The following is a 15,055-nucleotide window of genomic DNA, read 5'->3' on the forward strand; positions in this document are numbered from 1 at the left end:
TGGCAGCAGCTTTCTAGGGCTCAGGTGGAAATCTTTTACATTATTACTGTCTGATATTGTAACTGGAGGTGCTAGGGACTACCTTGGACTACCGGCAAGCAAAGCAGATGCTCTGCGTGTGAAGCTGCCATCGATTGAGTCAGAGTGTTGGTCTATCAAGGTCAGTCTTGTCTACTCTGACTGAATCGCCAGCATTTCAGAGAAAGGTCTTTCGTATCACCTGATCCTTTTAACTGGAGATGCCAGGGATTAAATCAGAAGTCTAGTGTCCAGATCACGTGATGTGATGGTATCGCTGTACTCTGCTCTTGTAAGACCTCACCTGGAGTATTGCGTTCAGTTTTGAGCACCACGTTTGAAGAAGGATCTAGACAAGCTGGAACGGGTCCAAAGGAGGGCAACGAAGATGGTGAGGGGTCTGGAAACCAAGTCCTATGAGGAAAGGTTGAAGGAGCTGGCCCTGTTTAACCTGGAGAGGAGGCGGCTCAGAGGTGATATGATCCCCATCTTCTAGTACTTGAAGGGCTGTCATAGAGAGGATGGTGTGGAATCGTTTTCTGTGGCCCCAGAAGGTAGGACCAAAACCAATGGGTTGAAATTAAATCAAAAGAGTTTCCAGCTCAACATTAGGAAGAACTTCCTGACCGTTAGAGCGATTCCTCAGTGGAATAGGCTTTCTTGGGAGGTGGTGGGCTCTCCTTCCTTGGAGGTTTTTAAACAGAGGCTAGATGGCGATCTGACAGCAATGAAGAGCCTGTGAATTTAGGGGGAGGTATTTGTGAGTTTCCTGCATTGTGCAGGGGGTTGGACTAGATGACCCTGGAGGTCCCTTCCAACTCTATGATTCTATGTAAAACCCTGCATAACCTGTTTTCCAGAGGTGAAAGTGGAGTGCCTGGAGTCTGGACACACACTGAGCAGCTGTCTCTCTGTTAAGCTGACCTTGGCTCTCCAGAACAAAGCTAACTATTGGCAGCCTTAGGGGAAAAGTTATACTTGACCCATTTCTTAAGATGTAAACGCAGCGATACATTTAATAATCCTCCTTTCAAGGTTTTCTTTTCCCCCTTTCTAGGAGGAGATTTTCCAGAAGAATTCTGTAAGTCTAGTTTCTTTTCTGACATTTTATTTATTTATTGGGAAGAATGATAAGCTGCATTTTGAATATTTCAAAGCGGTGCATAAAACGATTAAATAACTTTATTTACTTAAACAACAGACACGAGTCTTTAAAAGCATTCAGATTCTTATCATCATCATTTTATTTATATCCCGCCCTCCCCGCCGAAGCAGGCTCTGGGCGGCTAACAACACAAATCAATACATTCATTATACAGTATATTTAAACAAGACTAATTTAACAGTTTAATTAAAATTCTATTAAAATTCTAAAACGATAAAATTAATATTAATATGCTAGTGCTATTATACAGATGGTGGATTTACTTAGCAGTCTCTCTCTTTAGTCGGTGAAGGCCATTCGAAAAAAGATGGTCTTGCAGGCCCTGCGGAACTGTTCAAATTCTCGCAGGGCCCGTATTTCTTCCGGAAGCTGGTTCCATAGGTGTGGAGCCACAACAGAGAAGGCCCGAGCACGGGTACTCTGTAGTTTTACCTCTTTCGGCCCGGGAATAGTCAGCAGGTTCTTCCCTGCTGACCTCAGTGCTCTCTGGGGTTCGTATGGGGAGAGACGGTCCCTAAGGTAGGCAGGTCCTCGGCCATATAGGGCTTTAAAGGTGATAACCAGCACTTTGTAACGAATCCGGTATGTAACTGGCAGCCAGTGCAGTTCACGCAGCCCCGGCTGTATGTGCTCCCACTTTGGGAGCCCCAGCAACAGTCTAGCAGCCGCGTTCTGCACCAGCTGCAGCTTCCGGGTTTGGCACAGAGGCAGCCCCATGTAGAGGGCATTACAGTAATCCAGTCTCGAGGTGACGGTTGCATGAATCACTGTTGCCAGGTCCTGATGCTCTAGGAAGGGAGCCAGCTGCCTTGCCCGCCTTACAGTATTAGCAGCATTATAGAAACAGAGTAGACTATGTTAAGCATTTCAAAATAAAGCTTTAAGATGGCAAAACATTTTGTTGCTTCTTTGGAGAATGCCTGAATAGTCAAAGCCCAGTTGACCTTCCTGAGGAAAAGTGTTCCAAGATTTTGGGGCAGGAACAAAGTTCCACAAACAGGACAATTTGGCTTCCTTGAGAAGTGAAACCTTAAATGGGTTGTTACATTAGCATCTGGTACCATCTCTAGGGATTCAGTTAGTTCAGGAAGGCGGTATTTCCCCCCCAGCACTTTGTAAAATGCATTACTCAGCATTGATTTAAGTGTTTGTATTTTCTGTAGTTTGATAGACTGCAGTTTGAGACAATGTGCATATTTAGCTTTGTGTCCTATTAGGTAGACTTGTTATGTATCTGTATAGTGGGGGTCAGGTCATTGGTTGTATATTTCAGTAACCGAATGCAGGATCCCGGGCCCCAGACATTGCATGCCAGGGTCAAGGTTTACTGCAGTGCCTTCCCCTGAGTTCAGACGGGGGGGGGGGGGGAGTTAAGCACTTCTACTCTACTCCCTTGTTCCACCTCTACTCTACTCCCTTCTGAACAGGGAGCCAGAGCTGCCCTCTCCTCCCTGGCCTCCTTCCTCAAGCCTTTTAGCCCCTTGCCTGGGCATGCTCAGTGGCCTCCTTCTACCCAGAAGCCCCATGGAAGTGTGGCCAAGCCTGCAAGAGATCAGTAATTGCCTTTGAGCAATTTCTGCCCCTACAGATGCCAGTTGGACAGTTGATTGTCAAAAGGCCAAGGGTCAGGGTAGGGAAGGATAGGTTGCCAGCTCAAGGTTGGGAAATACCTGGAGATGTTGGGGAGGAGCCTTGAGAAGAGAGGGACTTCATTTGGGTATAATGCCATAGAGTCCACCTTCCAAAGCTGCCGTTATCTCCAGATGAACTGCTGGAGATCAGTTGTAATCCCAGGAGATCTCCAGCCACCGCCTGGAGGTTAGGCAACCAATAGAGACTTGCGGAAAACTGGAGCAGGGAGCAAGGTGTGTACCTTCGCGAAAAACCAGCCTCAAAAAAATATAAGCATGTAAAGTGAAATTACTCATGAAATAGACAAAGACCTCATTCACACTCAAGTCATGGAATGGCCATTATGGAATGGCTTAGACAATCGGAACTGGTTTTAGATATTGTTGTTTTAAATTATTGTATAATTTAAATGCTGTTTTTAAACTTATTATATATTGCATAATTTTATCGAACTTGTTGTTAGCCGCCCTGAGCCTGCCTAGGCGGGGAGGGCGGGATATAAATAAAATTTATTATTATTATTGTTATTATTATTATTATTATTATTATTATTATTAGTCCCTTTATAGGCGAATTAACGCCAAGAAGATGAGAAGAGTAGTCCAAGTCATGGCAAAGGTAGGTTCCGGAGTCCAACACTCCAGGACGTCTTCACGAATTTAAAGATGAAATAATCCAGTGCAGCAGGACACAAGGAACGCAACAGGGCCGTACTTGATCCCGTTTCACTTACAAACTTCTACGAGCTGCACAAAAACATATAAGAATCAGCATCCTAAGAAACAACCATGACAAAGTCAACCCCAAAAGACACTTAAAGGAAACACAATAGATCCCAATCGTTATTAAGTCCATTAGGTATCAAAGTCTTAAATTTTGAAGATCCATCGCATTTCCTGTCTTAGCAGCCATTTACTAGGATCGGTTTTTCCATGAAGCCAGATGACTTTCTGTGCTAGGGTGTCTATTACTTTAATTGACTGCGTTTGGTAAACACCTGTATGTATTTATTTGAGCATGATTTCTTTAGTGCTCACATTGTTGTTAAGATCTTTGAAGCTCTGCTCTATTGTAAAATGTATGATGGTTTTCCAAAGATATGTAATGCTACATTTTAATATTTTAAAATGGTCATGGTTGTTCCTTAGGATGCTGATTCTTTTATGTTTTTGTGCAGCTCGTAGAAGCTTGAAAGTGAAACAGGAGATCAAGTACGGCCCTGTTTCGTTTCTTGTGCCCTGCTGCACTGGATTCTTTCATCTTTAAATTCGCAAAGACGTCCTGGAGCGTTGGACTCCCTAGAAGAATCTACCTTTGCCGCGACTTGGGACTACTCTTCTCATCTTCTTGGCGTTAATTCGCCTATAAAGGGAGGGACGGTAGCTCAGTGGTAGAGCATCTGCTTGGTAAGCAGAAGGTCCCAGGTTCAGTCCCCAGCATCTCCAACTAAAAGGGTCCAGGCAAGTAGGTGTGAAAAACCTCAGCTTGAGAACCTGGAGAGCCGCTGCCAGTCTGAGAAGACAATACTGACTTTGATGGACCAAGGAGGGTCTGATTCAGTATAAGGCAGCTTCATATGTAAGAGGGATGGTGGCTCAGTGGTAGAGCATCTGCTTGGTAAGCAGAAGGTCCCAGGTTCAATCCCTGGCATCTCCAAAAAAGGGTCCAGGCAAATAGGTGTGAAAAACCTCAGCTTGAGAACCTGGAGAGCCGCTGCCAGTCTGAGAAGACAATACTGACTTTGATGGACCGAGGGTCTGATTCAGTATAAGGCAGCTTCATATGTTCATATATGAGTGTCAACGTGGTCTTTGTCTATTTCATTATTAATTTCACTTTATATGCTTGGTTTCTATATTTATAAATATTTGTTACATTTTTTTGAGGCTGGTTTTTCACAGAGGTGTATACCTTGTTCCCTGCACCACCTGGAGGTTGGCAACCCTAGCTCAGGGACTGCTTGACTCTTAAAGGGTCAGGTGCCACTGATCAGCTGGCAGGTGTGAGAATCTTTATAAGGTGCATCTGTGCCCCCCTAGGCCTGGTGGATGCTAGGCTAGACAATGTGAGGGGCCAAGAAGGGCAGGGCAGGGGTGGCCTGGGGTTGTCTCCCCAACCCCTGTCACTAAGAAGCCTGTTATCTAGTTTGTAAGTAACAAAGGAGAAGAATATGGAGAAGATGAAACAAAATTAATGCTATACTAATGGGTGGGATCCCAAGGTGAGCAGAAGATTCTTCCCTGGGTAGAAAGGCACCTTTGGATCCAACCCAATGTAGTCATCCATTTACAGGTTGGATCCTGCATATTTAAAAATGCTTTTCCAAAGATTGTTTTATGGGGCCAATTCATCTACTGTTCTTTCAGGACTGCAACTGCAGCTACACTTTCATCCCTTACGTGGTGACAACTCAGAACAAGGTTTTCTGCTGTGACTCCGGCATGATGATGTGCTTAAGTGAGCTTTACCAGCCCAACTTCAATATGGAAGCCTTCCTCGGCCCGTTGACTGAGCAACTTGCCAAGCTGCTTGAGGGCACCTCTGCCAACTCGTGGTAATTTTCTCCTCTTTCCCCACATACTCTTTGACTAGACTAGCAATGGGAGGAGAATCCATATGTGCAAGATCAGTGCCATTATTTAATGATGTCCGTTCATTTTCTCCAGAGAAGGAATGGTTCAGAGCAGCTTTTACGGAATGAACTTTCTTTAATGGGGGAAAAATAATGGATATCAGTGTTAATAGCCTTTTCATTAATGGCCCCTCGCTGGTGGAACCAACTCCCAGAGGGGGTGCGAGCCCTGCGGGACCTGAACCAGTTCCGCAGGGCTTGCAAAACCTCTCTTTTTCAGCTCGCATTTGAATTAGGACCAGACTAAACTGATTAAATCATCGTAACTTTAGCCATCTTATGGGTAACTGAAACTGATGTTTGATAGTATGAAATTGTGATGACAGAATTTATAGCGCCTATTTTTTATCTATTTTTTATCTATTTATGTAACTGAACTATATTTAAAATGTTGTTTATCTGTTTTAATTAAATCATGACGTGTCATGTCTGTGAGCCGCCCTGAGCCCGCCTTCTGGTGGGGGAGGGCGGGATACAAGAATAAAATTTGATTTGATTTGATAGGGCAAGGAGGTTTATAACTAATTTCATTTTTATGGCGCTTTTCTTCCCAGTGGGGACCCAAAGTGGCTTTCGTCCCTTTCCTCTCTTCCGTTTTAGGCTCACGATAACCCTGTGAGGTAGGCTAAGCTGAGAGCATGTGACTGGCCCAAGCGAGCTTTCATAGCTGAGTGGAAATTACAACCTGAGTCTCCGCAATCCTGGTCTGACATATTGACACAGATCAAGCACAGCTTTCAGAGTGGAACCTAATTCTCCTGATTCTAATCCAACACTCTTAACTACCGCAGTAGCTCAGATGCAGAAACTCTTGTATTTAGAGAGAACAGCACCGCAGATAACAAGCTGAGTTGATAAGAGACGAGGCTGCCAATCAGCTGTCCTGAGTGTAAACATGCTGCTCTCGCCTGTGTGTTGGAGGCTTCATTGGAGGGTCCCATGGGACAACATGGAAGTGTTGAGACTACTGAAGGAAGTCTAGAGATAGCACACTGATATGGATTGATGCATCGATATTAATGTTTTAATTATGTAATTTATTATTGTATTTTAATTCTGAATTTTATTGTTAGAACTTTTATGCTGTGAGCCGCCCTGAGCCCGCTTCGGTGGGGTAGGGCGGGATATAAATCAAATAAACAAACAAACAAACAAACACGTAACTGCACCAAACTGGCTGTCTATAAAAGTAGAGGGTAAGCAAGCAATGGATGCCAAGAAATATGGATGCCAAGAAATAACCGCTACAGATGCGCATGAACCAAAATCCATTATGAACTGAGCCTGGTTCGTGGTTTGTAAACCTTGGTTCACGCCATCCCGCCCCCATGAACCTCCCAGGTGGCTTTGGGAGGTTCACGTGGTTCGTGTCAGCAGACGTGCTGGCGGCGAGACTTGGAGAGTGAACTCAGAAGACCACCGTGGCACGACTTTGCAAGTGAACTTAGAAGGCATTTCGATACTTTCTGAGTTCACTTGTGAGTTGCACCACGGTGGCAGTCACGTGGCCTGCAAAAACTATTCAAACGGATCCCTGTAAATGGTTTTTGCAAGCCGTGCTGCATCATGAGCCACAAACCTCAGACCAGTTCATTAAATGGAAAGGTTAATGGAGGTTCATGGTTTGTGAGACCCCACAAACCTTCACAAACCTCCATTTGTGCCCATCCCTAGCAAGTGAGCATGCAGCCCAAGTCCTAAGCAATATCACTCCTTTCCAATTACCGTATTTTTCGCACCATAAGGCGCTCCGGAGGATAGGACGCACCTTCCTCCTGGGGGGCGATCCGCTGCCTCTTCCTCCGATCCGGCGCTTCCCCCCACGCCTGGCTCCATCTTCTTCAGGCAAGCACTGGGATCGCTCCACGCGGCCCCACCGCAAACCCAGCGCTTCGCAAGCGCCAGCTGCGGAGGGGGCAGCGTGCTTCCTCCTTGCCTGTGTGCCTGGCTTCAGCTGTGATGTTTAAAGCAAGCGCAGGGATCGGAGGGGGGAGGGAGCGAACCCAGCGCTTGCTTTAAGCATCACAGCTGAAGCCAGGCACACAGGCAAAGAGGAAGCACCCACCCCCTCCACAAACCCAGCACTTTGCGAGCGCCGGCTGTGGAGAGGGCAGCGTGCTTTCTCCTTGCCTGTGTGCCTAGCTTCAGCTGTGATGTTTAAAGCAAGCGCTGGGTTCGCTCCCTCCCCCCTCCGATCCCAGCGCTTGCTTTAAACATCACAGCTGAAGCCAGGCACACAGGCAAGGAGGAAACATGCTGCCCCCTCCGCAGCCGGCGCTTGCGAAGCGCTGGGTTTGCGGTGGGGCCACGTGGAGCGATCCCAGCGCTTGCCTGAAGAAGATGGAGCAGGCGTGGGGGGAAGCGCCGGATCGGAGGAAGAGGCAGCAGATTGCCCCCCCCCGAAGGTACGTACCTTCGGACCATAAGATGCACACACTTTTCCCCCCACTTTTTTTGGGGGGGGAAAGTGCGTCTTATGGTCCGAAAAATATGGTAACTCTTACCTAGACCTCCCATTTACCCATTTGGGGTGAGGAATGGATCAGACATTAAAATGATTTCTGCATAATGATCCTCTAGGGATTTTCCTTAGTCTCTGTGGTAGAGAGCATAGAGACTAGAGGAGGCAGTCTAGAGCATCACTCAGAAGTGACATTGCATCCTTCTCCAAAAGAGCCAGCATTGTGTAGTGGTTAAGAGTGGTGGACTTTAATCTGGAGAACCAGAATAATCTAGATTTTGCACTCCTCTACAGGAAGCCAGCTGGGTGACCTTAGGTCATTCACAGCTTTCAGAGCTCTCTCAGCCCCCCCAAATAAGTCTAGCTTGGCACCTAATGGTGCATAATGCTAAAAGGAGCTAGTACTTAAGGCAGCCAATCTTCAGATCACCTGGTTATACCACACACAACGACGCCATATGATAATAATCGTTCTCTAAACCCTGCTCTCCATTGACACTGCCCTGCAACATCTCCCAATATTGATGAGGGTTTCAGCAAGCAAATAGAACAAGCAAACATACTGCTGAAAAGGTGAGAACTTCAATCATTCTCTATAATATACAGTTTGATGCACTTTTTATATATTTCCAAAATTTCATGTAGCATAAACATATAAGAATAATCAATCACAGTCCCATATAAATGCTTCCTTCTCCTAGAGAAACTGAAAGAGAAATAAAGTGGCGGTCTCTAAACTTTCACCGCTTTGGAGCTTCAATAGCGCTATGCTTTGTTGCTCCCACGGTTTGACTTTCTTTAGCAGCCCGATGGTCCCGCAGGCGTCTGTAACTTCCTTTAAATGGCGAAAGTCACTTTCACTTGTGCATATGAAGACAGAACAATGAAAAAAACTCACACGCCGTCCGGTTTCACAGCCGGTTTCGACGCTACTTCCTCAACGTTATATATCTTACAGAACTCTTATTTGGAGCCTCAGGAAAAAAAATCATATATGGATCAATGCTTGTTCTTCGAAAACCAGAAATTCCAATCCCAAAGGAGAGGTGGTGGGTGAACCTCATCCCTTCTTGGCGCTGCTGACTGGGTCAAAACCGAGCACCTTCTACGGCCACTGCATTGTTGAGCTTGAGGGTGTTTTTATGTCCCAGAATCTTCCTGAATTTGAAGTGGTTGTGTTCCAGTTAAGACTTGCAGAAGAGTACCCAGATGAACCCAGGAATTAATTGGGGGAAGGGATTTATGTACTTTATTTGTGCCCTGCCTTTCTCTCCAGTGGAGACCCAAAATGGATGACAACATTGTCCCCTTCTCCATTTTATCATCACAAAAATCCCATGAGATACATTAGGCTAAAGGAGAGAGATTGGCCCAGTGTCACCCAGCAATGCTTTCATGGCAAAGTGGGAATTTGAACCTAATTCTCCTGATTCTAATCCAACACTCTTAACTACCGCAGTAGCTCAGATGCAGACATCTGCGGCAGAAACGCTTGTATTTAGAGAGAACAGCACCGCAGATAACAAGCCCGGTTGATAAGAGACGAGGCTGCCGATCAGCTGTCCTGAGTGTAAACATGCTGCTCTCCCCTGTGTGTTGGAAGCTTCATTGGAGGGCCCCCTTGGAACAACAAGGAAGTGCTGCTCTCTCTCCTTCTCTCAGTCCCCCCACCCTTTTAAACTGGAAAGCGGAGGCATTCAAGATGCCGTGAAAGATACCAAGATTTCCTTATTTACAAGTGACGCAATCCTTGCCAGGAAGGTTCTTAGAATTCTGGTAACAGCCTATCGCTGACGACGATAATATTTTTAGCTGTATGTGGGGAGGGATAAATTATCTTGATTCCTTCTGAGTTCTCTGGAAGAACATCACACGAGGCTGCCTTCCACTGAGTCAGACCCTTGGTTCATCAAGTTCTTTATTGGCAACTCTGACTGGCAGCAGCTCTCCAGGGTCTTAGACTGAGAAAGGTCTTTCGCAATAACTGCTGTCCAAGGTAACTGGAGATACCAGGAATTGGCCCTGGGGCCTTCTATTTGCAAAGGAAATGCTCAGCCGCCTCTCAGTATCTTCCAGGGGTTGATGGAAAATGTGTGCCTTCCCAGGTTCTTGGAAAATGTGTGCCTTCCCAGGTTCACAGATAAAAATGCCTGTGCTTGTAATACCACCATGTGCTTGTAATACCACCGTTAAAACGGATAAAAGGAAGTACTTCTTCACCCAAAGGGTGATTAACATGTGGAATTCACTGCCACAGGAGGTGGTGGCGGCCACAAGTATAGCCACCTTCAAGAGGGGTTTAGATAAAAATATGGAGCACAGGTCCATCAGTGGCTATTAGCCACAGTGTGTGTATATATATAAAAATTTTTGCCACTGTGTGACACAGAGTGTTGGACTGGATGGGCCGTTGGCCTGATCCAACATGGCTTCTCTTATGTTCTTATAGTGAGGACCACACACACACAATGACACATTCCAAAGACTCTTCACTGCTTACTATATTCAATAGCAAAAGTCAGGTCAGAAAAGCCAGGAAAGTAATCTCGCCTTTATCAAAGATACACTAGCAAAATGTAATTGCCCTAATAGTATGGTGAGTCAAAATGAGCCTCAATGGTGTGAGAAGGTGATTCAGTTCATTGTGTGGCATCTTCATGTCATCTCATTGGAGACTCAAGGAAATTTCCATGGTTGACATCTCAGGACTAACCCTGGGGAGATGTGGGTTCCAATTCCCACTTCCAAAAAAACTCACTGGGTGCCCTTAGGTGGGTTCACTCTGGGTCATCCACATCTAAGTCTCTGGGTTGTTGGGGGAATGAAGTTGATAGAAGATCAATGTAATGTCACCCTAAGCTGCTTGCAGGAAGGGAGGAAGAATAGCATGCAGGTGCAGAAAGCCAGTGCCACTTAGACATTAGGGTATGGGACTAATATCTGAGGGACTCAGGTTCAAATTCCCACTCTACCACAGAAACTTTCTGGGCGACCCTCAGACTAATCTACCTTACAGGGTTGTTATGTGAATAAAATGAAGGAGGGGAGAACAATATAAGCTATTTCAGGCCCTAAAAAAGGTAGCATATAAACAAAGTAAATAAATGTTGGCGAGAAGCAGCATCCCTTCTGCAACTCTCCTCCCACCCCCCCACCCCAAAAATGTAGGTAACTAAATTGTCGACATATTTCACTAGCATGATTTTAGAACAAGGTTTGAGTCAAGTGGCACCTTTTAAAGGTCACAAAGGTGCCACTTGACTCAAACTTTGTTCTATTGCTTCAGACCATCATGGCTACCCACTTGAATCTTTTAACATATTTTTAGTAAGATATCTCTGGAAAGGCATAATAGAGACACTGATCCAAAAATATGGTCTGTCCTCCCTCTTTTTTTTTAGTCTATCCAGAGGTGCTGAGGGTCCTCAGTTTGTAAGTCACCTTGTGCCTCTTAGGCCAGGAAAGGTGAGGTAAAAATATTTTAAAAAAATTAATCAGGGTGTTTGGCGCATGTGAGATCTCTTCTGATGAGGCTCTTGATAGAGCCTGACTCCCTTCTACATCACCACTTTGTCCCTCAAGAAGTAAGCTTGCAGCTTAATCTAAAGGTACAGGGCCTTTGAACTCTGTTTTCATGGTTGCTGCTGGAATTTATTGTTGGAGCACATTGGTATCCCATCCTGCCTCCAAGGGGCTAATAATCCTCATGATAAATATTATTTGCCAAAGATCACTCAAGGATTGTCATGGCTGAGTAGGGATTTGAAGTGAGGTCTCTCCTGTCTCAGTTAAACAACAGAAATCCATGTGTTTGGACGTGAGTTCATTCTTCTTTGGACGTGAGTTCATTCTCCTGACCTCTCTGTCTGTCTGTCCGTCCGTCCATCTGTCCGTCTTCCGTCCTCCATCCATCTATCTTCCGTCCTCCTTCCATCTTCTATCTATCTATCTATCTATCTATCTATCTGTCTGTCTGTCTGTCTGTCTGTCTGTCTGTCTGTCTGTCTGTCTGTCTGTCTGTCTGTCTATCTATCTATCTATCTATCTATCTTCTATCCATCCATCCTCCATCCATCCATCCTCCATCCATCCATCCATTACATTCAACTTATATCCCGCCCTCTCCGCAAGCGGACTCAGGGCGGCTTACAACATCATGTCAGTACAGTTAAACCATTAAAACATATAAAACCATAATTTCCTCTAGAACTGTCTGTGTTTAGTTTGCATTGGGAAGATCTGTACCAGGCTCCCATCTCAATGACCTATAACTTCTTCAGTTATTCACAGTGTAATCCCAGAATTACACACTTCTAAACCCATTCGTTTCAGTGGACGTAGGATGCAACTGTGCATAGGGCAACTCTGTCAGTGTCCTGAAAACTTCAGCAATCCCTTAGAGACAATCAACCTCTGAATAACAGAGCCAGGAGACATCATCCAGGAAAGGCTTTGGCATGTATGCCCTGTTGGTTGACCTTCCAGGGCCACTTTGCTGGACTAGATGGACCACTGATCTCTTCCAGCAGGGCTGTTCTTGTGCTCTGTGGTAAGTGCTGGAACACTTCGGTCGTTTTCGCACTCACCTTAATCAGCAGCGACGACCCTCTTCACCGCGCAGGATCTGCGTGGATTTCGCACTAATTGCCGCGGAGCACCCAGAAGAGCCGGAAAGTCCCGGCGCTTTTGCAGCGCAAATGGAAACCGCCAAAAACCAGTTTCCGTTTGCGCCGCAAAAGCACCGGGACTTTCCGGCTCTTCTGGGTGCTCCGCGGCAATTAGTGCAAAATCCGCGCAGATCCTGCGCGGTGAAGGGGGTCGTCGCTGCTGATTAAGGTGAGTGCGAAAACGACCTTCCAGAGCGTTAACCAAAACACAACTGCCTTGACATTTTTTAAAAAAATGTGTTGTAAAGTGAGTAAAATATTATTGGCCCACTTTAGACATCACATGAAGTCATGGTTTAATTAAACTAAATATGTGACTAAACGCAGGCCACTTCGCTTATTATGGCAGGCCAGGATGCTCCAGCCAGGATCTGAAATTAATGGTTTGAAGTTGCTTATGAAGCACAGTTGATCTTTTATTATGTTTCCTCCAGGAACCTCTGGGCAGTGTGTGTTGCATCCTGTGTTTTGTCCTCACAACAGCCCTGTGAGGTAGAGGTTAGGCTGAACGGGAAAAGTGGGGTGTCATTTATGTGAACAACTAAACACAGGAAAGGCATGGTGAAATGACGGGGGGGGGGGGGGGAGGTTTAAATGGAAAAACACAGAAACAAAACAAAAATGTGGGGAATAATTTGCAGTCCTGCACCCCTGCAGGAACAGTTCTGAGTCTGATTGAAGATGACAGGCTGAATGAAATGTTGCAGCTGATTGAGGTAGTGGGACATACCTCCCAAGGCAAATAGCACCCACAGCAGAAAAGCAATACTGCTGGATGTGGATCTGGGAAACCAAGGTTCAGATCCGTAGTCCTGCTTGTATTTTATTTTCGGGTCTTGCTGACAGCCTTACATTGGCCACCTGGGAATATCTGGAGGGGAATCACACATTTGAGTGTGCATGCTTAGCTTCTTGCATCAGCTCACAGGGTTCAAATTCCTTCAAGGAAGCATACTTTTATGTTAGCTTGTTGTTATTATGAGTACAGTTGTTCATGTAGAATCACCTGGGGAGTTTTCAGTTTGATTGTTGTTGTGGTTTTCTATGTTGCTTTTCTCCCCAAAGCGGCTTACTGAAATATCCAGAATATAATTGAAACAAGACAAGACAAGATATCCTTAGATATTCCTCATTCACTGGGCTGGATGTCATAAATCCCAGGCAAAGATTCAAAGGCCTTTGGCTCATACCTCTGGCCACACCCAGACCTAAGAACCTTCCAGGAGAGGAGGAAACAAAGTCAGGGCAGACAGAACTCCTCTGGATGTTGAAATAGAAAAGCAAACACAAAACACCATTTTCAAGAGAATTTAAAACACCCCAAACAGTCTTGGCAACATCCCAGCTTTACAAGTGCCATGAGTTGAGTTGTCTTCAGAATGGGGATTTCCCCCTTTACACTGAGTTTCTTTAGGTTTCTCATGGAGGAAGTTTATTTACTTATTTATTCCATTTAAACTCCACCTTGTTCTCCAGTGGATGCTCAAAGCTTTCACGGCTGAGTGGAGATTTGAACCTGGGTCTCCCAGATTCTAGTCCAACACCCTGGCTGTCCCAAGGAGGTTCAAGAGTAGGGTACCAATTTAAAACTATTAGTTGACAGTCTCCAGAAGGGGCAGATTGCTCAGTTGAGATCTGTCTTTAAGCCTGTATCAGAGTGACCCAGCTAAAAAGTATGTAGCTTCCTCTTACTGAGGCTGCACATTGGTCGTCTAGCCCAGGATTCGCTGTTCTGATGGGAAGCAATGGGCAAAGCAGTTGTCTTGTTTCTCAAGTTCCTTGACCTGGAACAGGTCAGGGATTGAATCTGTTCCCTCGCCACTTTGTCACAGTTCCATGTAAAGAAAATGTTTACGGATGCAATGAATGACACAGAGGAACCACTTCTCTGTCTTATCTACTTTTTCATCCTGTGCCATTCTGGATGGCGTACATGGTTTTCCTGTCAGTCTTTACAAGTGTCCTGTGCGATAGATGAGTCTGAGAGCGTGTGCGACTGGCCCAAGATCACCTAGCTAACGAGGGGGGCATGATAAAGGTCTATGCTTTAGTTTGGATTTGAACCCAGGTTTGCCCAGTCCTCAGCCAATACTCTGACCACTGCACCCTTACTGTCTCCCTGCATCAGAGTACCTAGGGTTGCCAACTATCTGAAGAAAAAATGTACTGCCCTTTAGTATAGGCTTAACGGGATGTTATTTATCAAGTGATATTTTTGATCTCCATGCCATAGGAAGCTTCCATTGCTCATTTGCACCCGTTAAGCCTCGCTTCAGGGTTGCCAGGCCTAGTCTGGCAACATGGGAGACCTGTGGGGGTCGCATGGGGCAGCAGTCTGTGATGGCATAATGTCACTTCTGAGGAAATCAGTTGGGTATATTCAAACCACACCCTAGGAATGTCTGTTATTGCTCCAAGACTTCTTCCAAAGAAAAAGCAAACTTGTGTGTCATGCACTCCATTTCTGGCCTTGGGCTTTC

General features: G+C 45.5%; 1 protein-coding gene across 2 annotated transcripts in view; it reads left to right on the forward strand.

Annotated features, from left to right (window-relative positions):
• Positions 1-15,055, forward strand: part of MAP3K6 (mitogen-activated protein kinase kinase kinase 6) — a 101,330-nt gene that overhangs the window by 23,266 nt on the left and 63,009 nt on the right. For both annotated transcript variants that reach the window (XM_060257606.1, XM_060257607.1), the window contains exons 3-4: positions 1,076-1,099; positions 5,182-5,369. In XM_060257606.1, coding sequence (XP_060113589.1) covers positions 1,076-1,099; positions 5,182-5,369 — 212 coding nt within the window. The remainder of the gene's footprint in view (positions 1-1,075; positions 1,100-5,181; positions 5,370-15,055) is intronic.

The sequence above is a fragment of the Heteronotia binoei genome, chromosome 17, assembly GCF_032191835.1.
Source record: "Heteronotia binoei isolate CCM8104 ecotype False Entrance Well chromosome 17, APGP_CSIRO_Hbin_v1, whole genome shotgun sequence".
In the NCBI taxonomy this organism is placed as follows: Eukaryota; Metazoa; Chordata; class Lepidosauria; order Squamata; family Gekkonidae; genus Heteronotia; species Heteronotia binoei.